This window comes from Gorilla gorilla, chromosome 4 (assembly GCF_029281585.2).
Source record: "Gorilla gorilla gorilla isolate KB3781 chromosome 4, NHGRI_mGorGor1-v2.1_pri, whole genome shotgun sequence".
In the NCBI taxonomy this organism is placed as follows: Eukaryota; Metazoa; Chordata; class Mammalia; order Primates; family Hominidae; genus Gorilla; species Gorilla gorilla.
In genome coordinates this window covers 34,365,509-34,390,130 of record NC_073228.2, presented here as the reverse complement: position 1 = coordinate 34,390,130, position 24,622 = coordinate 34,365,509, and the positions used below count along the sequence as shown (strand labels likewise).

Below are 24,622 nucleotides of genomic sequence, written 5' to 3'. Positions count from 1 at the left end.
TGTCTCCCGGGTTGGTTTTCCCTCCTCTTCTGAAGCGCTTTGGAGACTCAGGGTAAGGTGTTGTTGAAGCATCCATTCACAGTGGAGAGGGATCAGGAACACCATCCCGCGTTTGAGACTTGAAACCTGGTCTGGTGAAGCCTGGCAGATAGTTCACACAAGCAGGACAAGCCCTGTGCCAGTGCCAGGCAGGAGTGATATCCAGTCACCACACAGGGCCCCAGTGACTGCCTCATGGCCTTTCCCTTCCCGGGGCCCTCCGCACTTGCCTCCTGGAAACCTGCAAACAAGCCCAGTCCCTCAGGGCCCTTGGGGGTTGAGAGAAATGAGAACTGACCTCGGCTCCAGAAAGTTATTTCCTTGGCCTCATGACAAAAGCCTGGTTTCTCTGGCCACAAGGTCACAGCCCGTTCAAGGCTGCTCCATCCCCAGAATTTACACCATGAGCAGACAGCAGTCAACTGCTAACCACCATCCTCCCTCACCCACCTTCCCAACCCACCAGTCCAGAACCCAGCCAGCCTGGCCTTGGGGCTTGAGATACACTTACAGACTCAGATCAGGGCTGATAATAAAAACATACCAGGAGGGCCGGGCACAGTGGCTCAGGCCTGTAATCCCAGCACTTTGGGAGGCTGAGGCAGGTGGATCACCTGAGGTCAGGAGTTCGAGACCAACCTGGCCAACATGGTGAAACCCTGTCTCTACTAAAAATACAAAAATTAGCCAGATTTGGTGCCGCACACCTGTAATCCCAGGTACTCAGAAGGCTGAGGCAGGAAAACCACTTGAACCCAGGAGGCAGAGGTTGCAGTGAGTCGAGATTACACCGCCGCACTGTTGAGATTATATCTCAACAGCAAATGCATGGTCCTAGCCACAAAGCCTTTCTCAGGTCGGTTCTGGGTGTTTGGAACTTTTTCCTTACACCGATCCGAATGGTAGTGTGCTTCCCCAGCTTTACCACTGACATGTTATATGAGAGTTTTAGAACTGGCTAATAATGATATTATCTCCTGAGGGTTTTGGGGGAGTGTGACTTGACCAGAAGCCAAGATCTTTCTACAAAATAATTCACAAGTGTTAAGTGCTAATGTCCATCAGTTCCCTACTTGAGACAGGCCAACATTAACCAGTAGACATTATCAGCACCAACCTCAGTGGTCCGAATCAGGTTAAGTTTTGAGAACAAGCAGAAACTACAACTTATCATAAGACTGGCGCCATTGTCACTGACATTTGGAATGTCTGTGTGATGCTGGCTGCCCTGTCAGCCCAGTGCATGCACAGACACTCACCATGTGTCCCGTGCAGTGTGTAAGAGGAGCCAGGGGACTCCAGATACATCAAGACTAGCATGATGTTGACACCAGGCTGAGTTTGTACCTCTCAGTAATATATCTGTTTGTATATGCAGACAGTGAAAAAGAAATCCCATCACGCTGCTCTCTTAATCCTCCCCCAGTTTTGAAGTATTTTCCCCCTTCCCTTCTGAAATAGCCTGAATTTCAGCAGAGCTTTAAAAACTACATTGGGTATAAAATTGATTGTCCCTGCATCTGGGTCCCTGAACTGATTTGATTTTAATTTAGCATGTCATACAATTTTCCCAGGTTGGACATCATTGCCGATCTTCTCTACCAGTCTCTCCTACCTCCAGGCTAAGCTCTAGAAGGAAAGCTTGAGCCAAGGATTGCTGGGACATAGCTGGCCGGGCAGACTCCTGAAGTATAATCCTACCTTGCTCTGCTCAAGACATGCCAATTCATAACCGAGTATTCTCCTTCCATTATCAGAAATAGATTTTGTCTTTTCATGCTGACCTTTCCCATTTGACCATCTGCAATTATTTACAGTGGGCACTGCTTTCAGAGGACACATGAAGGAAACTGCAGAATGGGGTCCCCAATTCTGTTTCCCAGGAAGGCCTTGGCTGCCCAGTTGCCGAAATTCAGAGCCCTCCAGTAAAGAGTGGCTGCCTGTTCAGAGGGACTGATGCAGGCCCTCACTGTTGACAGCCAACTGGCATTGTGGACCCAGTCAGTGTCCACTGAGGAATGGCAGAAGGTTGCTCTTACTCTTTGGAGAATATGCCCTCTGACTAGGAACATAGAGTTCCCTGAGAACCCTGAGAGTTCCCCAACTGCCTGGAGGAGTTTCTTGCTAATAGGGGAGACAGAGTCCTACGACTATGGAGTTTTAAATAAAGGCAGATATAAGCATGATATAGGCAAGATGAAGGTAGAGGTGTGTGTTGGAGAGTGTGATAACTTTATTTAGTTTCTGTAAATTTCTCTGAAACAAAAACTCCTAAAATTCAGTGTGATGGATTAACACAGCCTCTGCCCTCATAGACTATCACACAGGCTTATGACTTCTCCTGCTCTCAGTCCTCCATCCTGTCGGGACTAGGGGTTGGGAATGGAGGCCGTGACACCAGTCAGCCCATATCCCTTCTGAATTGGACTTGGCAAAGGTGGGCCCTCCATTGCATTTGCCTCCCCGAGCCACACGCACAGGCTGGGCAGGGAAGAGTCTCTCTCCCGGAAATGTACCAGGGGCCACTGCGGTCTTCTGCCTGAAATGAAACGTGGCAGCAGCAGATAATTCACAAAGCAGATGACTGAAATTGTCTTGAGGGCTGGCCCTGGCCTTTGCGGAAATGTGAGACCCACCAAACCAGGAGCTGGGTCTGGGGCTGGAACTTGGTGGGCCCCTGGCTTGTTCCAAATATGTGAACTGAGCTCATCTGGAAAAGATTTTGTAAACATTTGCTTTCTCTGGATCGGTAATCATTCAATTTTCAGGCCTTAGAGCCAGAGGTGCCCCCCTCATTGTCCTGGCTCTAGCTTTTTGCCTCAGGTCCAGTGACATCACTTAAGGACAACACAGAAATTATTGGACTAGACTTCCATACCTTTTCTAGACCCACAGTGAGGCTGTTCTGACTACCACCACTTCCCTACCCTCCATGCCTAATTCCACTCTCAGCCCAGCCCCTTCTCACCGCAGTTGGGCAGAGCCACATGCTGGCCAGACAGCAGGCATCTCTCCCGTCTTGCTTTAGAACCCTAAGGGAAAGGTGCCCAGTAGCTTTGGGTCCAACCCTTACAGGTGAGAGTCTAAGCCTGCAGCATCTGTCTCTGTTAAGATCTCCAGGATAAGATTCTTGGGCTTTCCTAGGTCAGCCATCAGAGTATTTTATTGATGGGCAGGAAGTTTCTCCTTTTATCCAATGTGAAATACCACCAACTTTCATTCAAGTGCATCTCCTCTTGCCGTCCTCAGTGAGATCGGTGTCCTTGCTTTTCTGGTCCCCATTCCCAGGAGTCCTTTCTTCAGGCCCAAGATGATTAAATGCACCAAATGGATCAATTGGGTTTTTTGTCAATCACCTCCTGATTCATATGGCGAGTGAATTGCATTTTCCTATGTCAGATTTTCCTAAATCTGCATGTGGTACCTGCCTTATTGGCCTCTGCATACATAACTATTTCAGAAATAGGGTGTATTTGTTTTAAACTTGACAAGTTACAGAGCTCTGTCTCTTTTTCATTCTTGAAGCAGTCCCATGAGTCAGATTGAACAAGGAAAGCGTCACTCACTTGCTGCAGATGAGGACTTGGGCTTGTGAGTGGCTTCTTAGCCCAAGGCACCCGACTGTAAGAGCAGAGCTGGGGTCACAGTCAGGTCTTCTGCCTCTGAGTCCAGTGCTCCCTTTCTCTACATCATTGCTGCCTCTCTGTGGGTGCCACCTTGACTGGGAAAGCCCAGAGGATATTGGAGAGTGAGGATGAGGGGCAAAGAGGAACCTGCCATGGATGCTGCTAATGAAATGAACCTGATCACCGCAATGAGCCCCCAAACTGCCATCCTAGAGCAGGGCTTGTCCCAAGCCACTTAACGCTCATAGCTCCTGCTGCAAAAATGCCAAGATGTTTGCAAGACGTTGTCCTCTTCTGGGACAGGAGTCATAATATCCAATTTATAAACCTCAGCACTGTTTATTTATTCAACAAAGTGTGCTCCCTGCCCCCACCCCCTCACACGCACACCCTAGCTGAGCAGTAGACAAGGTGCCCTTGCCCACTAAGAGCCATGTCCCATCCTCTCTTCCCAAGCTGATCCTGGTATATGGGACCAATTCTGGCCCCCCAAAATAAGTCTCCGTGCCTGGGGAAAGGCACCGTTCGCTTAGAAGGATCACTGAGAATTGACTGGAGAATGACTTCCACAGAAAGCACCCTCAGGTGAGAGATTTGGCTTCATGCCTTCCCCCACCCCCCAACCCCACTCCCCACCTCTCCTCTTAGAGGGAGACGGGTTCTCAAATGACCCCCTTTCCTGTGTAGCCAGCCAGTGTTCAGTTTGTGGCGTTACGCTGACTTTGCAAAAGAAGAAAATTGCTTTGTCCCTAATGCCTTCCCACTGTCAGACAGCAGGAACAGCTACTGACAAGTTTATGTGCCAAGTGGCAGTCCCCACTCTCTCCTAAGCGGCCAGAGCCGTTGCTTTTTATGAGTCTTCTCAAAGATGCATGGGTTTCCAGATGGTTGGTTCGGGGACTTTAACATGCTTTCTGGAGCCTGGGTCTTCCGCTCACAGAGACAGACAGAGAGAAGTGTCGACTGTGGAAAATAGAGGCTCCTCTCTTCCATGCGCCCAGCCCTCAGGGGTGCGGGTTCCACTGCCCAGAAGCCTAGCTAGAGGCGGGACCAGCCAGAACTGGGTGCTTATTGCCTGCTGGCTGCGCCCTCTAGTGGGGACCCAGCAGCCCTGTCTTTCACCCCTGGCTGGGGGACATCTGCAAGGTGACTTTGAGCTGAGGCTCCGGCATCATGATGAGCAAGTGCATAATAAAACGGGACTTGGGATTTGAAAGCTGCATTCTAATACAGTGTCTTCTCCACGGTGATTTTAGTGTCATTTGATGGAGGAGGACTGAGCAAGGAGGGGTAATATAGACCTAACATGAGCTGCTTATTGTGAGATTCCCTTCAGGCCGACTCAGAAACCACAGGCCTCCCCACACACAGGAATGGGAGCGGTTGCCAAGGATGGGCATAATACCAACAGCCCTTTTGTCTTCTATCTAAGCCTGCAGAAGGGGGCATTTCTGAACAGCACCCTTCTGTGGGCATGCTACATCCTGTCTCCGAGGCTGCTTCTGCTGGCTAGATTAGTCTCTAGGTGGCTCTCCTGCTGGAAGAAACAGAAACCTAAACCTGCCTCTCCCCACCCATTAGTTAGGTGGGCCTGCCCAACACCTTCCTGGGTTCACATCCGGCCAAACAAGAGAGAAGCCAAAAAACTTTCCGTCTACCACTGCGCCTCCTCATGCCCACCCCATCCTATTAGCCTAAAATGGAACAGGCTAATTAGTTTATTTGTATAGGGAGGGGTTTCAGCTGCCTGGACAAAACCAGGAGTCCACTGTCCAAGCTTCTTCTGTTTTCCTGAGCTCAGAAGAAAAAAGTGTGTTAGACTAAGATAATACCGCCTTTTGAATATCTCGGCTTCATATTTGCCTCCATGAGTGAGAGGGCCAAGTGTTATCTGCAAGTTGAATCTTCTATATTCAAAAATCTCCATCCCTTTTTTCTGCCAGCACATTCCCAGATCAGCCGTTCACTTGCTCTAAGCCTCTATAATTTATTTTTTTCTTTTCTCTTTAACCTGCTCTTTCCATTGGCCAGTTTATTCATTTCTCAGCTACAGCTTCAGAGGGGCTCACCTTCGGGCTTCCCCCCCAAGGGCATCTGGAGGCTTCAGTTCTGTTTTCTCTGCTGAGTCAGGAGCCAGGCCCAGCTTGATTTGGTCTCCCGTGTATCTTTGTGTCTCTGTCTCAGTCTCCTGCCAGTGTGCCTTGGGTGCCTCATCAATCTCTTCCCATCCCTGTGACAAGTGGGTGAAAATCAATCCACTTCTGGCTCTTCCAAGCTCACCAGAACTGAGGGCCTCAAATCACAGGCCCCTGGGCAAGGGAGGGGCCAAAGCCAGGAGTGACCCCACCTGCATCGATGTTCTTTGCCTCTGCCATTGAAGGCAACTGGTCATAGGGCAGAGGGGGAGAAGCCAAGGGAGGCAGAAGGGAGAAGTGATTGTTGCAAGGAGCAGCCCTCTGGAGCCAAAGATGTGAAAGTGTGACTCTCAGAATGTCTGGTTCTTTAAGACGGGTTAGCCGTAGCCCAAAGGTAGCCAGCCCAGACTCACCTTGAGGCTTAAAAATCAGTAAGAACTTCCTTTAACAATTAAAAAAATATTGTTTTCCATTTTGGAAAAGAAAATAAAGTTTAAACTACTAAGGAGAAATAAAGGTGAGACAAAATTAACCTGGTTAACTGGTTGACAGGCTGCGGCCCTCATTAGGGTCAGAATGATGGGATTGGGGGGGCTGAGGCAGTGTCACCTTCCGCTGCCCCCCGATCTGCAACCCCACCACTCTCTGGATTTGTGCGTGTCAAGTCCACTCTCTCTGTAGCAAAGGTACATCCTGAGCTTGCTGTTCTCACTCTGGAGTTGACATTGCAGGATAACCAAGAGAAAGCAGGTGTTTTGGTCAGCTATGGTTTAGCTATGAATTGGTTCAGTCGGTATGTTCTGCATTCATACTTCTTTGTCTTTTTTTTTTTTTAAACAAAAGGAAAAAAAGTTTAAATCCCCCCTTTCCTTCTCCTGCAGGAGGTGAGTGTGTGGGTGTCCTGTAGAACCATTGGCTTCCACCCCAGCTCTGGCCCCAGCCTCCAGGTTTACCATTCCCCCCCATCCCTCCCTCCATCCCCTTCTCTCCACCCCAAAAGGAAACTCTCTGCCGCCATCATTACTGTTATGTCAAGATGCCCAAACTCTCCATAACATATCCCATCCTCCGACCACGTTCAGTATTGATGACTTTCATTCAGTGTTGTGAATGGGAAGGGCGGGAAGGGAGGGAGTAGCCAGTGGGGAGGGGGGAGTGGCGGGGGTGGGATGGAGAATGGAGATCTTTTTTGTCTTTTTTTAAAAAACAAAACAAAACAAATTTGTCATTTAATGGATCCAAAAACAAAAAAGAAAAAGTGAAACACACACACAAAAAAAAAGATCAAAAATCCCCTCTGCAAAGATTTTTTTTTCCTGGACACAAATTGCTTTGTTTCCTGTCACGTTTTAATATCAATATTAACACAATGTGTAGTCTAAAACTAGTTCCTTTGTAGTTTGCATGGGATGTGAATGCTGTCTCAACGTGCCCAGATCTAGAAGACTGCATGAGCATCAATTCAGATGTGAAAAAAAAAACTCTTTCTCTCTCTCTCTCTCTTCCATATATATCTCTATTTCTATTGTGATAATTTGGTGGGCAGTGAAGCACCTCCGGTTGGTTGCTGTAGTGTGTTGAATGATTGTTTTTTTATTCTCTATATTTTTGGAGCTCCAAGCTTCTTAGTAGTAGCCTGGGCTGAGTATTCTTGAGTCCCTGCTGATGTTTTCGCATGGCCTTGGTTGAGTGTTAGAAGTTGGGCCTCAGCTGTTTTTCTCAAGTGTTTGGCTTGTAATGACCGGTGCATGCCTGGCTTCTGGCCTCATACCCAGCTCTATTCTCTGCACACCAGTCCTGAATAGCTACAGTGCTCAACCGAATTTTGGCGCGCCCGCTTCCCCGGCAGGCTCCAACCCGGCGCGGCCCGGAGGCTTCCCGGGGGCCAACAGCCCAGGACCTGTCGCCGATCTCTACGGCCCTGCCAGCCAGGACTCCGGAGTGGGGAATTACATAAGTGCGGCCAGCCCACAGCCGGGCTCGGGCTTCGGCCACGGCATAGCTGTAAGTACCTGCCTTCCCCTGCCCTCCTGCCTCCTCCTTCCTGACCAGCTCCTTGTGGCCTGTGGGTGTGCCAGGAAAGCCCAACATCGGGGGCAGAGGAGAGGACAGAGGGTCCCCATCAACATCACACCAGCTCCTGAGGGCTGAAGCCTCTGTCGTCTTAGAGGTGTCCTGAGTGCCTCTCGTGTGGCTGTGTGATGGAGCAGAAGGAGCATGAGCAGGTCCGGTTCAGATCACCACTCCATCACCTTCACACAGTGCATCCTTGAGCCACTTCGATAACCCGTCTGAATCTCATTTCCCTGGCTGCAAAACCAGAATCTCTATGCTTTCCTCAAAAGATTGTGGGAGGATTATTCGAAATAGTGTCACACGCTGGCACGTAATAGGGCCTCAGTAGTGGCCACCTTCCTTGATCCCCGCTTTCTGGACACTGTCATGTGGGCTGGGACCTGAGAGCTGGGAAATGTCCCAGCTCCCCACCAGGGTAGCAGCCTTAGTCAATAGAGCCCCTGATCTAAGGTCCAGTGGCAGCGCTGGAGCCTGGGAGGTGGTGTGGGGATCCAAGCCCTCTCCCAGGCAGTTTCCTTTGCTAATGTTTCTTACAGTTTCCAGGTTCCAAGTAAGTTCCCATTTGCGTTCCTTAGCTGCAGCCCCCACCCCTTGAAGGCCAGATGCATTTGATATTTGTAATGCTCTGTGGTTCTATAATCTGACTAATCCAGGCAATGGAAATTTGCTTAACAGATTTGCATGCTGTTTTCAGATTGTATTGTTCTTCTCCCTCCCGGTGTGTGTGAGCATGAATGTGCCTGAGCCCACTTGCTCGCTGTCCCTTCCATTTTGGAAACAGAAAATTGGCCAACCTTTGCCCTAGCCAGCCTCAGCATTTTGGAGGCAGTTTGGTTTTGAGCTAAGATGGGTGCGTCTGCAGTCCCAGGCCACGTTCCGGTCAGACTCTGCTTCTGAGTGACAGCTGGCAAGCCCTGACTTGGGGGCCACGCTGCGGAGAACAAAACATGTGCAGACAGTCTAGGGCACCAAGGTGGCCTCATTCATGCCCCCGGCATTGGGAGCTCCTCCCTCATACACACACACACACGCACGCATGCATGCACACACACACACAGACATGCACGCACGCACACACAGGCGCGCACACACACACGCACACACGCCTGCCAGCCCTACTTGTGCAGGATGGGTCCTTGTTCAGCTCCGCTCCCAAGCCAGTATCACTTAAGTCAGTAGTTTGATGAATCTAATCCCTTCGGATCAACTGTGGTACCAAATCCAGAATAATATTATTCACCTGAGAGCTGCTCAATTTAGGGGACCGTCTATCACCACTTAGAACACAACTTATTTCCATATTCAGCATCCAGAAACACAGACCCAATTTGTTCTTGAAAACTGGGGTCTTTTGACCTGTGGACTGTGATGTTTTTCTGAAATAACCAGAAAGCATCCCAGTTTGTCTGCACTGGGTTTCTTCTCCCCAGCTAGAGCCGTTGGGACTGCGGACAGAGACTTATCTTTGCACTCTGGGGTTCAGGGCAACATGCGCATCACTGGGGGCACAAACCCCCGTTTCCCACCATCCACCCACGCCTCTGAATCTGGCTTTTGGTTTCCCCCGGGGTAAGCAGATAGGCTTGGTAGGGGCGGAGGGAGTGGGGACTAGGGGTTTGGAGCTGAGGAGGATGTCATCCTGGCCCCTCATGGCACGGTGTCTCAGAATTACATATTCATGCTGGCAACCACAGAACTAGTCCTAGAGATAATTTCCTTTCCCAGAATATGACAATCTGTTCCCATGTATAGCACACTGATGACCTTAACAATTGTGCAATTTTAGGGACCTTTGATTGCAACGGCCTTTACAAATGGATACCATTGAGCAGGTGCTTTCGTTGCCATCTCACTCTGAGGTATTACCGTCTCTGCCATGTGTCTCTGCCCTGCCGGTGTGTCCGTACATGTATGTCCACAGGTCATACATGCACGTGCGTGCCCCTGTCTCATCACATCCACATCTCTCTCTCCTCTTTCTGGACCACTTTTCAGGAGGGTGGGGGGCAAAAACAAATCCAGTCTTTTAATCTCTCATCTCTTCCTCCAGCTTTTAATCATGACCCCCACCTTTTTGACTCTCTCTCTTTTTTTCTTGATTTGGTTCTTTGGATTCTTTTTCTGTATCTTCCCCACCCTTCATCTTTCTCTGTCTTGAAATACAATCAAGAGTGTGGGAAACTGGAAGGAGATCTCGTGCTGCACCCATCCCAGGGGGATAGAGGCAGGGAAGCATTGGGCTTCTGCTAGGCCTGGAAGCAGGGATGGGGGCCAGGGCCACCCACTCCTGGAGGTCCTTTGAGCTGGCCCTGTGGGTTGCTGGGCCCCTTCAGCTCCCCAGGCCTTGCTGGGGCTCAGCCAATGGGGTTCATGCAGTCAAACAGCCAGACTCCATCTTTTAGTGAAAAGAAAACATTTTTGCCAGTAACTACTGAGTAATTATCCAGATTACCGCACAAAAAGCAAATTAAATTAACGACATCACCTGTGTAACATGGATTTGGATCCCTGCCAGTTTCCTAACCTTTTAAACTGAGCTCAAGTTAATTAAACATTTTTTCAATCACTTTGATGGGGATATGGGGGGGACGGAAGAGAGGAGAGGGAGGTTGGGGCAGTGAGGAAGCCCCTTGCCACACACTCCTTTGGAAATGAGTATCTGTCCTTCTTGGGAAGAACACCAGCAAGGGAGAGGGGTTGTCCTTGTGAAAGCACTAGATGTGTACTCTGTTAGCACGTTAAGTTTGTGAGGTTGGAACATGGATCTGTCTCTGGAAAAGAGAGGGTGACAGCTGAGGCCAGGGAATGGATTCCACTCGGAAAATCCCACAGAGGCACCAGAGCCTTTCACTCTTGGAGTTGGGATGTCGGAGAAGCAAGGCTGGAGATGAACTGGCCACTTTGGGCTTGCACTTCATTGGATGCCTTTCTCGTAGAGAGGGATTGCTCCTGGCTCCTGAGTCGGACCAGGTGGAGAACTGGGTTGAGTTGAGCTCCATAAATCTCTTGGATTTCTCTAATGTTGCTGCTAAGGGATCACCTCAACTAACGCAACTGCCTCTCTTAACCAAATAAACCATGTGTGTGAATTCTCCCACCCCTCGCCTCCACTTCCCCTTGAGCACTGACCCAGCCATTGCTGGCCAGAGCCAGAGGCCACTAACAGTTTGAAGGAAAGCTACTCGCTACTAATTAAGCTGGGTTTGGGGACCCAGAGGAAGTAAGGTTTCTCTGAGAACAGGGACAACTGGTATCACCAAGAACTCTGGAGACTGAAGATGGCTCCAGCCCTTTGTGGAGTCAGATGAAGAGGGGGTTAAACAACTACCAGGCACAGCAGACCCTTGAAAGGCCAGACACTGGGGCTGCCTGTGCTCCCTCCCTCCCTCCCCTGGAAGAGAAGGAGTGGTGCAGGGCTTCCTGCCCACAGCTCCATATACCCCCAAGGCCACTAAAGCCTTTCCATAGGGGTGGGGTGGGGTGGAATGGGATGGGGGAGGCTGCTACCAGCCCATCCTCCCTCATCTAAGTCTAGGACTCAATTTCCAGAGAAGGATGAAGTAACCAAGAGTGTGGTAGCAACTCACCCCCTTCCAAAATGGATTAGTTGAGCTCATAGAGTCACATGGCTGCACCGCAGCACTTAGGAAGGACTGGTCAAACACACCCATTGTCCCCAACCCTCTGACATTCAGCGCCATCCACAAAAGAGGAGCCCAGGCCCCCCACTCCCAGTCAATTCAGGGAGACTCAGTAAACGCATCTGTGAATCCTGGGCCTGTTTTTGTTTCCTGTAACCAAAGCCGGTTATTTGTTATATATTTTTAGTGTCATGACCTTTAGTTTTTGGTATATGATACGATCTTTTAGTGTAAGTTTGCATTTAAAAGTTATTGATGGGTATCTAATAAAGGCAAGTTTGTGGGGGTTTTTGTTTGTTTGTTTGTTTTTTTAACATTTAGCTTTGAAAACAGAAGTTTAAACAGAAAAAAGGTATCTCAGGTCAATGGGCAGTTTGCCCACCTGGCTGCAATCCCTGTAAGCACGTTTCCCACCATTACCTCAACAACCCTATGGTACTATATCAAATCAGCAAAAGAATTGAAGCCTTGTCCTCTCCCCAGTGTCAGGTATGGTTTAGATGTCAGATTTCCCAACCTGTGATCTCAGTAAGCTTCTAGCCAGGTGATTTTCGTGCGTATTCAGTAGTCCAGTGAAGTCCATCTTTGAAACTCTAGTTAAAACAGTGGAGGAAATCGCATACTTGTCTGACACTTCTTTCTCCTCCCCTCTCCCCTCCACTTTATGTTTTCTTCTGGACATCCTGGCCTTCCCTGCCCTGCAGAGCATACCTGGATGTCCAGGCAAGACTGGGCGAAGTTTCTGAGTGGCCCTTTGTTTAGGTGATGTCCTCAGACCTGGACCCCCACCAGCCTCACTCCCCATCCCAACCAGAGATGGCTCACTTCGGATCGAGGGTTGACTACATCTCATCATCTCACGAATCTGCTGTAATATAAGACAACAGCTTTTAAATGTGTATATAACCCATGATTTCGGTTTTGTTTTGTTTTGTTTTTCTTGATGGTTTCCCTCTCCCTCCCTCTCTTCCCATTCTCCTTTTAAATCTCTTTGAATCACATTTGGTAGTGATTTTGACTTAGTCCAGTAGTCACATAGCTTTAATATCTAGTTCAAAGCTAACCATAGTATAATTGTTATATTAAGGAGTTATTTTTTCTTAAAACATTTTTTTTGCTTGTTTTGGTTCTGTTCTCACTTTTAAAGGATGCTGAGATGGTAATATTACTCTCCCTATTTTGGTACCAATTCTGAGACTGTATGAATTTTCAGGTGGAACTTTAGCACACACTGAAGCAAAGTTGTGAAGTGCAGGGCGGGAGGTGGGCATGAGCTTTCTATTTTGCGTTGTAGAAGAAGTGAGATGTAGTAAGCTAATTAACAGACTTTCTAGCAGTTCTTTTTGTGATGTCTCTTTGTTAATCTGAGTCTATCTATTTTCGGCAATAAGGTAAGGACGACAGTGTTTTGAGTGTCCTCCTTTTCTATAAGTGCTTTTTTTCTGTTGAAAGAGGTGATATTATAAGGTTTTTTGAAATTGTGAATTCTAAAAAAGAAATGTTGTAAATACAATTCCATTAACTACATAGAAACTATTAAGAAAGAGAGAATCAAAAATATTTTTGTGAGGGAGTCGGTCCCAGGCAGTTTGATGCTCTGTGGAAGGAGGCGGGAAGGGAACGTTGGCCAAGTCAGTTACTGAGATGAAGATCGCCCAGCTGCCAGGACCACCCCAGGACAAGTTAGAGCACTGTTTAGCTCCTTTGTCTGTGTGATAGACCTAAGAACTGTATTAGTGTTGTACCAGCCTATTAACCTCTTGTCTGTGCACAGCTTCAAATGTTACCGTCTAGTTAGATTTTTATTTAAAATATGAAAAACTGCTTTTCCCAAGACGTTTTTTAAAAACAAAGCTACAATTTTAATATTTAACATATTTAAAGTTTCAAAGCACACCTGTTTGGCTTGGGTGGGGGTGGGGTGGGGGGGACATTCTTTTTCAGTCTTAATTTTTAAATATTTGATCATTTTCTATTGTCCAATCATTTCAGCACCTCCAAAGGTCCCTAGGACACTTTGCCTCTCTTCTCCCCCTGCCCCCCACCCTGCTCCCACATCTGGGGGCCCATGGGCCAGGAGTGGATAAGCCTGCATTAATACAGCCTTTCTCCATTCACTTTCTATTTACAAATTAGGAAAGCAACCTTTTGGTTTATATATTTTTTTTTAATACCTCAGTGCTGCAAGTATCACCAGAGAGGCTATGGAAGAATTTTTTTTTAATTTATTGTAGATGTAAACAGAATTTTAAAAATAAAAAGTATAAACATCACTGCACTGTGACTGGTGGGAAAAACTGACAGTTTCCTCTTTGCACATGTTTAACATTTGGCTGTTATAATATATGGTCCTCGGTTGGGGAAAGATACTTATGATGAAGGATATTTTTTAATTTAACTTTTTTTTAAATATTGGTAATAGGTCAGCAACAGCAACTATAGAAGTACAACTCAATAGATGGCATTAAAACATATTGTAGTGTGGATATATATTTTTTCTTTTTTAAAATGTGATATTGACGTTTTATTAATATTTTTTAAATTGTTACGTTTATAAATTTGGTACTTAAGGCACAGCCAGTATGAGACACTGAATGCGACATTTATTATAAAGAGCTGCTGCACTCCTATTTTTATAAATTTTACTAACAAAGTAGACTAATGTAGACATTCACAGACATGGTAGGGCAAAAGCATCTTCAAACTAAAGACTCCAAAATGCTAACTCAGAAAGAAAGAAAAAACCCTTTTTCAATTCTAATGAAACAGCAACAACATTTTTTTTTAATTAAAAAAAAATCATGTTCTTTGTTTTTCTAATAAAATGTTAGGTTGTTTGGTGAGGTTTTTTTGTTGTTTTTTTCCTTTCTTTGTTTCTTTTCTTTTCCCCCAAACAACCAGATTAAATGCTGAGCGCTTTTAAAATATCAAAACTTGTTCAAGTCATAAAACAACAAAACATAAGTTTTATTTAAAAAAAAAAAAGAAAGAAAAAATAGTAAATTCCCAGAAATTCAGTGTTTAGACGAGGGAATTTAATTCCTATTTTGTCCATGTTGGTGATGTACTGTACTTCCCTTCCTTTTCTCTGCATCCCCCATCACCTCATAGAAGACTCTTTGTTGATCATTGTATGTTAATAATGTATAAAATGGCTATCTTGTAAGCGTGCTGTCCTGGTACTAGTGTAGCGACTTTTTTTCTCCTCTTTCTTCTAGTACATATTGATAGGTATAACATAATTAAGGTTTAAAAAAAATTAGACATAGTTATTCAGATTTAGGACCAGTAAGGATAGAACTTTCTCTTATTTATGAAAAAAAATGCTAATAATTTTGGGGCAGTTTTTTCCTTTAATTATTTTTTTCAATTTCAACTTTAATTTTATTTTAGCTGATCTGATGTGGTTTCAACTAACCCAAGGTCTCACCATGTTAAAATGCCGGCGGACTCTACGGCGTTTTGTAGATCTCCCCCCCCCCCCCCCCCCACTGTGAAGGGGTGCCATACTACCTTAAATGCTAATGCTAGATATGCAAAACTGGATTTTTTTAATTTATTTTTTAAAAGAGGGAGGCATGGTATATTAAAATGATTTTACTAAGAGAAAAAATATTTTTTTAAGAATGCTCAGAAGAAATTGATAATCTGTGTGAATATGTTTTAGATGTTTATATACCTTTTGAAGAGACCCAGTAGCCCATAGCACAAATCTTGTGGAAATCCGATATGTTTTAATGTGGCTACCTAGGTTTAAGGTTCACGTTAGTCCCCCCATCCATCTAGAAGTCCATTTTGAAAGATTTTTGTAAATTCTTTTAACACTGATGTTTCAGCCTTGTCTTTGTTTCAGTTAAGCTCAATGGCGAACATGGGAACCACCTTTCGCCTTCCCTGGGGGAGAAACCCTCTTGGCTGATGGCTTTTCCCCGGAATTATCAAACAGCCACCGGGTGACTTTCTGGCTTCCAGATCCATCTGCCTGAGACCCCCGAACTCCTCTCCTCCCAAGCAGAGGCGAGTGAGTGGCATTAGCTCCCGGACCCATTCCCGGTCCTAGCTGGGCATGGGGCTGACGGAGATGACCAAGCCTTGGTCTGCTCTCTAGCAGCTTCCACAGACTTGGCTCGTGGCCTTCCTCATATCCACTGGGAAAACCAAACAGCCTCGCGCTCTATCCCAGTCGCCCATTAGCTTGATTCAAACAAAGCCCCAACAGGCCTTTGCGTTTTTATCCTTCATAACCTTCATCTTAATTTGAACTTGTAGCTTGGACTTTAAGGTAGCATGGCTCTATTGCTGTCAATTTACTGTTTCACTGCACAGCAATCACAGCCAGTGAATGTTACACACATCTTGCTAGACTAGTATAAAAATCATTGGGTAATTGTTGGTTCTAATGACCTGAAAGGTGTTCAGTTTTTGTTCTTGGTTTTGTTTTGTTTTTGATTTCTTGGGGGTGGGTTTTGCTTGTTGTTCCTTTTCATTTGGGGATTTTTGGGGAAAAAATTTATTTTTGGTTCCAAATAGAAAAACAAAACCTATTTTGATCTTTAGTGCAAACGAGGGCTAGGGACTTAGCCTCCTCCACCACCTCCACACTGCTTCATTCTGCCATTCACTCACTGCAGCATATTCAAGAATAAAGCAATATCGTTTACTACATTTTTTATTGAAGGTCAGCCATGCTTTCTGTATTATATTGCATATGAAATTGTTTACAAAAGAAACACTAACTCATACTTCTCTTTATTGGTTGCAAGTGGCACGCAGGAACAGAGGGAGAGTGGGGGGCTGGTGGGGGAGGGGAGATTTTTTTTTTTCTTGAATGTGCTTCGCAAGCCAGGCTATCTTCCAAGGAAGGCAGACAGTGGGTAGAGCAGAGGGACTGACTGCAGGCAAGCACATTGAAGAAAGACACTGGCGGGTTTCCCCACCCTCACCCCAAAGCAGAAAACTAGCAGACGTCAGCTCAGCCCCGTCCTGGGCACAGACACTACACAAGGAGACGCTGGAAGTTAAGCAATACTTTAATACTGTAATATGTTTGTTTTCTTTTTCTTTCTTTTTTTTCTACCAAAAAAAAGTAAGTAAACTAAAACACAAAAACATATAAATAAAATCCATCCCTCTTGTCGGGGACTTGCAGGGGGGCAACCTTAATCCAAACACCTGGCTATCAAATAATCAGAATGTATTGTCTCAGACAGGATTTCAGTTCCGGGAGGCAGGGGCATGATGGGGGAGGGGGCTGGAGGCTGAGAGACAAAAGTTCCGGAGCCTCCCTCGAAGGTTCTCTACTACTGTATTCTGTACATAATGTACCATCCCGTGTGGAATCTGTGAGTGTCCTCTTAAGTAGCGTGGGCTAGCCAATCTGCCGTTCATGGTGTATTGTAAACTCCGAATTCCATATGTAATAGGATGCAAGTCTAAGCGTTTCATGTGGACATAAATGTATCTAAATAAAACTTTCCCTAGCACTGTGGCTGACCTCACCCTTACTTTTATACTTTAGTATGAAACTGATGAGAACTTTGGTAGTGAGTATTTTTTTTATATATATACATATATATGTATCTATCTATATATATATCTCAAGCATCTTTCAGGTCTTTGTGTGTGGCTTTCTTAAAGCCCTGTTGTAAAAAATTACTATGTGGATGGCAGTCTCTCACATCACAGATGTGGAAAGTATAATTTTATATTTGTATTTTCAAATAAATAAGTTTGTGAAAGGTTTCCATCCTCTACTGTGGTCCAGAAATCAATGTGTTTGTCTGACAAAAAAAAAAATAAAATAAAATAAACTGTTTTGAACAGAGTTGTTTGGTGTTCTTTCACTTGCAGAGGAGGTCTGGGGTCTGGGAGAGCTGTTGTTTTGCTTGGGCGGGAGAGGATATCATCAAATCACACCTGCCACCCTCACCCCTCAGCATGAATGCTGGCCGTGGGCCTCCAGCAGGGAAGAAGCCCCTGCCTTGTCCCCAGGGAGCTTGTGGCACCATTTTTATGAAGTGGCAAGAGAGCGCTAAGATGGAAGAGCAGACGGGAGAGTGGTGTAGATTAACAGCAGAAGGTACACAGAACCCATGAGTGGACAGGGAATAAACCCCAAAGGTCCTGCGGATCAGAGGACCCAGATGGTGGAAGGAGCTAAGGGGCTCTCCCGGGTGCTGCCCTCAGTTATCAACAGTGCTGGGAGAAGGCGCCAAACCGCATTCCACGACCCTTGAGTAGGGGTCTGAATAGGTATCAGACCTCTGCCCTCAAGGAGTTTTAAGTTTTGCCTACTGGAAATCATTACAATCACAAAACTAAAGATGTAGAGATAGATCATCTACAATAGTTTCCACCCCTTTCTCTACCAAACAAACGAGAGGATACAGAAGAATTGAGACCCAGTACATTGAGGGCAAGTCCCAATACCTGGTGATGACAGCTACAGCATGCTCTGAATCAGTGGATTCCTCAGCTTTGAAGCCCTAGAGAGAAACACCAGGCCAAGAGGAGTGCAAGGGATGAAGCGTGGATGAAGGACAGTGTCCCTTAGCTGCTTCCTCAAGGCCCCCAGGAAAGCTGTATTCTCCAGGACATGGCCTTCTTGGGTCCTTCCTCCAATTTCCTGTCTCCTGCATATAACAAAATTATCTTTTTTTGTAAAATGGGTCTTCCGGTGAAAACCAGAAAACCAGCTAGACAGGTTCTTTCAAAAAGCTGAAACACTAACAACTTTATTTTAAGGCATTCCCGCTACACTGGGGTCCTAGAGGAGACAGCAGAAGATGCATTCCTTTATCTGGAGCTGGAGGCAGGAGCACTGGGTTCCAGGCCCACCTCCTGTGTGTCCACAGACAGCACTCCACAGTGTCTCGTTACATTGTTTAGGGGCAGGAGAGAAGAGTATAATCCCTGCTGCCCCACAGAAATGAAAGACCAATGGAAGCTGACGTGAGAAATCCCTTTTAGGAATTCTGAGAGAAGTGAGCCAGACACATGAGGCCGGCCATCGTGGCCATCCTCCTCATCCTGATTGCTCAGCTCAAAGAAAGGGGAGGCCCAAACCCAGCCCAGGAGCCTAAGGAGAGATAGAGCAGGGAACAGGAGCACCAACTATATGCCAAGTGGATCATACACATGCCCTGGTTAGTCCCACCTGTGCCACGTGATTATCTACATTGTAATGGTCAAATGAGGTGGATAATTTGCCCATGGTTGTATAGCTGCTGAGTGGCAGAATGAAACCCCATCTCCAATACATCCTGCTGCCCCTGGGTTCAAGCCTGGTGACAAATGTCAGCGTCAGTGTTGAGTGTGCCTGGGAGAGTGGGAGTGAGGCTTCTAACCTAGGTGCTTACCTGAGTCAACAAAATGCACTAAAAAAAGAGGTAGGACAGTACCAAGCTAGAGAACAACAAATTTTCCTGTTTTAATGTTTCATGGAGAAAAAATAAAAAAATAAAATAGAAAACAAATCAGCAAAAACTAGAAGGAAAAAGAAGAAACAACAATGTAAAATAAATAATACACAAAGTAGGATAGAAGGAGTGAGATCAATTGAATCTACCATTATCTAAATATGAATGGGTTGAATTTTCTATCATTACAAAATAGATGTGTTTAGAAAAAACAAAACCCGGTTATGTGCTATGTATACAAACACACTTAAAGTGATGAAAATGGCTAACAATAAAGGGCCGACAAAGAGAAAATAGGCAAATACAAAGAACAAGGGCAAGAATTGAAATGTCAGTATCAGACAGAGTGGAATTTAAGGTTAAAAACACTCCACAGCAATATTATGTCATGACAAAAGACACAATCTATTAAGAAGATACAGTGGCAGTAAACTCTTATGTCCCAATTATCAGAGGAACTGAAGACTTTAAATCAAAAGCCACTAGAAATGCAGAGAACTTGATAAAAAATAAAAATAGAATTAGAGAGATTAATATACCTCTCTTAGAACTAGATATATTTAATAGACAAAAATAAAGATATAGAATAATTGAATAATGCAATTAGTAAACCTGATCTGATGGCTCTGTATAACCTGATCTGATGGCTCTTTGAATAGAGTTTGCACATTTTTTTGGTTTATATTCATGGAACATAAAAATCAAATAAATTTTGGCCAGCAGCCCCCCCAAAAAAATTTTAGAAACAAATAATTAACATGTGGCTATAAATATTATAACTGTGTACAAATTAAGAAACATTCTGTTGGATCAGAGAGAAAAGTTCAAGAAGATTACAAACTGCCAAAAAAGCAACAGAAAACACATATTATACCCAAACTTAATAGCATATAGCCAGAGCTGTACTCAGAGGAAAAATGTAAGCTTTAAATGCCTTCAGATGGAATTTTTTTTTTTTTTTTTGGGTGAAGGAATATATTACTTTTTCTCCTTAGTAAGGTAGCAAATAGCAACCAAAAAAACTAGAAAAAAAGAAATTGATAAATAGAAGCTGAAAGCAATAGAATAGAAAACATAAGTCCAAAAGCTGTATTTTTATAAACAGTAATAAAATGGACAAGTGCCCCTGAATAAAGGGGAAATGAGCAAAAATATACAATATGAAGAATATGAAAGGAGATAACAGAGAAAAGAATGAATATTGGCAACAAACCAAAAAATTCAGGGGAATCAGAAAATTTCTTAGCAAATATAAATTACCAAAACTAGTAAGAAGTGGAAAACCAGGATAAACTTAATATCACAAAAGATACTGAAATGATAAATAAAGATACAATACTGAAAAATAGACTGGATCCAAATGAGTTTTATCTAACTAATAATTCCAGCACCATTTAAACTATTCCAGATGATAGAGAAATATGGAAAGAAAGCTCTCCTGTTTTATGAAACGCATGGCTTTGCTGTCAAAACCCAATACAGTAATAAAACAAAAAATATATCTACAGACTTAGGAGCTCAGATGTAAAAATTTGAAATATGATTTTAGCTAGTAGAATTCTACAATATATCAAGAGTGTAATTTAATATGGCCAAGCAGGACTTCTTTCAAGAATTCAAGGACATTTCAACATCAGGAAATCTGTCAACATCTATTATACTAGCAAACTAAAGGAGGAAAACCATATGACCATAACAATATGTGCTGATAAAGTATTTGAAAAATATGGCAGCTCTTTCTAATAACACCATGGAAAGTTGAAACAGAAAACACTTTACCAAAAGACTATTAATATTTGCCAAACCAACATTAATTATTCTAAATTGTGAAACACAAAACCTGTTTCAATTAAAATAAGGAAGTTGTAGGGGTGCTGCTGTCACTATTATTACCTTAAACCTTCTAAAAAATAAGATAACAGAAGACATAAACATTGGGAGGAAAAGACAAAGATGATTTTATTTCTAGAAATTTTAAAAGACTGCAGTAAAAGAAAATGAATACAGAAAAATTGCTACTAAAATTCATGAAAACTTTGGCAAGATGGCTGGATGTAAGATAAATATACAAAAACCACTAGGCCTCCTCCTCGCCAGTAATAAGCACTCAGTAATGGAAATAGGAAAAAATATTTAAGGATAAACTTTATAAGAGAGGTATATGCATTATAATAATGGTTGAATTCCTCATCACTAGGGAAATTATGGACTGAAGTATCAATATACGGCATATCATAGAAAATTAGGCAGCCATTAAAACAGGTAACCCCAGAATCTAACAAGTGGCTTGAAGAAATTTATGAAACAAGGTTGAATAAGGTAAAATATCTTTGAAAAATACATATATATGTATGTGTGTGTATAAATGTGCACACACAAATTAAAACTACATATGTATATATGTGAAGATACATATGAGTATATACATCACATGTATGATGACATGGATACAAAGAAAGGGGTACACTCTAGGTTGTTTACATGGGCTCTGGGATGTGGGGCTGAGAAGACAAGTGGGAGAGGGGGATAGGAAGAGGTGACATGCTGAAAAATATATGTTTAAAGATTTCACTGAAAATTCTGTAAGATACAATTTAAAAATTTTTTTAAGTGTGACTATATGAAAATAAAAATTTTCAAACAAAACTATTTTTAAAAGAGCTGGGATCCACATTCCAGTAATAATAATTACATCTCGACTGGTGAAATGGGGAAGACATTAAGTGGTCAAAGAGGATTCTGGCTTTTCCTGTCCTTTTTAATTTTTCAAAAGAAGTGTGGATTTGTATATTCAGCTGAGATAAAATTAACTTTAAAATTAGCTGTCTAAAAAAGGGAATACAAGAACGTCTGGGAAGAGAAAGTCAACTGTGTGCAGTGATATGTGGGTTTTCTCTTTTTTTTTAATTGTACTTTAAGTTCTAGGGTACATGTACTTATTAATAGTATGTTCTCTCTCTCTACATTTTAATAGAAAATATGTATCACTTTTTCATTTAAAAACTATTTCCATTTTTTAAATAATAAAATATGAACTGAGTTAATAGAAAAAGAAAAGGGTAGGGAATGATTCTGATAGGAGCAAAAGGTAGCTAGGAGCATGCCAAAAGAGTCCTGTGGTCAGGAAGCTGCAGGGACAGTGATATCCCTCTGGGAGAACGTGGTTTCATGTAAGCGCTAAATACAACAGTTTCAAGGCCACAATCCTTCCTACCTTCCAAAGACAATAATGCATTTTAAAAATCAGATACATTGAGGTATGAAATTACATATAATACAGTGCATCCATTTTAAGTGCACAATTCCACGAGTTTTGACAAATATATACTATACACCTGTTTAACTCCCTGCATAATCAAAATAGAGAACCTTTCCATCACTTCAAAAATTCTCTTGAGCTCCTTACTGGCATCCCTGGTCCCAGACAATAACTGACCTACTTTTAGTCACTATAGCTTAGTTTTGCCTATTCTAAAGTTTCATATAACTTGAATCAAACAGGATGGATTCTTTGTGTCTGGTTTCTTTTGCTCAGCATGCGTTTTCAGATTCATCAATGTTTTGTGTATCAAGTACTTATTTTTATTGCTGAGTTGGTTTTCCATTATATAGATATACCCAATTTGTTTTCAGTTTTTGGCAATTATATATAAAGCCACTATAAACATTCATGGACAGGTTTTTGGTGAATATAATTTTTCATTTCTCTTGGGTAAATAGGACGAAGACATTGGGTCATATGGCAAGCATATATTTAACTTTAGCCAACCTGTTTTCCAAAGTGACTGCAATATTTTGCATTACCACTAGACATTTTTCAGAGTTCTGGTTACTTTGTATTCTTGTTAGCACTTCGTATTGTTCAGTTTTTTTTTTTTTTAGTCATTCTAATGAATTTGTAGTAGTATCTTACTGTGATTTTTATTTGTATTTCTCTAATGAGTAATGATCTTGAGCATCTTTTTGCATGTTATCAACATCTGGATATCTTCTTTGATGAAGTACTTGCTCAAATCTTTCGCCCAAATTTAAAATTGGGTAGGGTGGGCATGGTGGCTTATGCCTGTAATCTCAGCACTTTCAGAGGCCAAGGCAGGAGAATCACTTCAGGCCAGGAGTTCAAGACCAGCCTGGGAAATATAGTGAGACCCTATCTCTACAAAAAAAAATACAAAAATTAGCTGGTCATTGCAGTGTGCACCTGTAGTCCCAGCTACTCTGGAGGCTGAGGTGGGAGGATAATTTGAACCCAGGAGGCTGAGGCTGCCGTATGTCAAGATTGTACGACTGTACTCCAGCCTAGGTGACAGTGCAAGACCCTGTCTGTCTCTCTCTATTTTTTTGGTTGGGCTGCTTGTTTACATATTAAGTTTTAAGAGTATATATTCTGAATACAAGTTCTTTATCAAATACGTGCTTGCAAATATTTTTCCCAGTCTTTGGCTATTCTCTTTATTCTCTTAATGTTTTTCAAATAGCAAAAGTTCTTAATTTTTATGAAATCCAATTTATCAATCTTTTTAAATGGATTGTTCTTTTAGTGTCATATCTAAGAAATCCTTGTCTAACTCAAGGCACAACAATTTTATCCTATATTCTGTTCCACAAGTTTTATAGTTTCGCATTTTGCATGCGACCTAAGTCTGCACAGACCTAAGTCTGTGGTCCATTTTGAGTTAACATTTGTGTATGGTGTGAGGTATGGGTTCTGGTTTTTCTTTTATTCCACATATTGAAATCCAATTGTTCTAGCACCATTTGTTGAAAAGAATATCCTTTCTCTATTAAATTGAGTTTTGTTGTACCTTTGTCAAAAATCAGTTGACTATTTGTGTGGGTCTTTCTGAATTCTCTATTCTGTTCTGTACCACTAATCAATCTCTCTCTCTCTCTCTCTCTCATCTATCTATCTATCTATCTATCTATCTATCTATCTATCTATCTATATTGCCATACCACACTATCTTAGTTGTATCTTTATACTAAGTATTGCGATCAGGTAGAGTGAACCCACCAACTTTGGTCTTTTTCAGTGTTGTTTTGGCTACTCTAGTTCATTTGTTTTCCATATACATTTTGGAATGAGCTTGTTGATTTTTACAAGGTAATGTGGCTAGGGTTTTAATTGTAATTGTGCTAAATCTATGGATCAATTTTAAGATAATTGACATTTTAGCAAGATGGAGTTTTAGAATCTATACACAAGGGACATTTTTCTGTTTAACTTTATGTCATCAGTGTTTTGTAGTTTTCAGCATATAGAACTTGAACATAATTTGTTGGACATAATTCATGTTTTTCTGTGTGAGTTTAAAGGGTACTTAACTTAAAATTTTTAAAATTCCAATTGTTCATTGCTCATGTATAGAAATACAGTTGAACTTTGTATTTTGACCTTCAGCCTTGTTAAACTCCCTTATTAATTCTGGCAGCTTTTTTATAGATTCATTGGGACTTTCTATGTAGATAATCATACTGTCTGAAAATAGTTTCATTTCTGTCTTTTGTTAAGCTGTAGGCCTTTTATTTGTTTTTCTTGCCTTATTCACTGGCTAGGAGCTCTAGTACAATGTTGAACAAGAATGTCAACAGCAAATATCCCTGACTCATTCCCTATCTTAAAGGTAAGTGGTCAGTCTTTCATCATTAAGTATGATGTTAGCTGTAAGTTTTTTGTCAATGCCTTT

At 43.1% G+C, this 24,622-nt stretch overlaps 1 protein-coding gene and 1 non-coding gene across 7 annotated transcripts in view; one reads left to right on the top strand and one right to left on the bottom strand.

The window, feature by feature from the left end:
- The window catches only part of MSI2 (musashi RNA binding protein 2), a 427,746-nt gene extending 410,405 nt beyond the window's left edge, over nt 1–17,341 (top strand). For 2 of the 6 annotated variants that reach the window (XM_055386793.2, XM_063706244.1), the window contains 2 exons: nt 7,650–7,804; nt 9,663–9,735. In XM_055386793.2, coding sequence (XP_055242768.1) covers nt 7,650–7,804; nt 9,663–9,704 — 197 coding nt within the window. In that variant the 3' untranslated portion in view covers nt 9,705–9,735. Of the gene's footprint in view, nt 1–7,595; nt 7,805–9,662; nt 9,736–12,221 lie in introns of those variants that run through there. The other 4 variants (XM_055386791.2, XM_055386797.2, XM_055386794.2 and 1 more) reach the window with 3 other exon arrangements.
- Nucleotides 17,342–18,181: 840 nt separating this feature from the next.
- On the bottom strand, nt 18,182–18,245 carry LOC115934813 (U7 small nuclear RNA). Its single transcript, XR_004070558.1, has one exon. It is a non-coding gene; the product is annotated as a U7 small nuclear RNA (small nuclear RNA).
- Between the last annotated feature and the right edge of the window lie 6,377 nt (nt 18,246–24,622).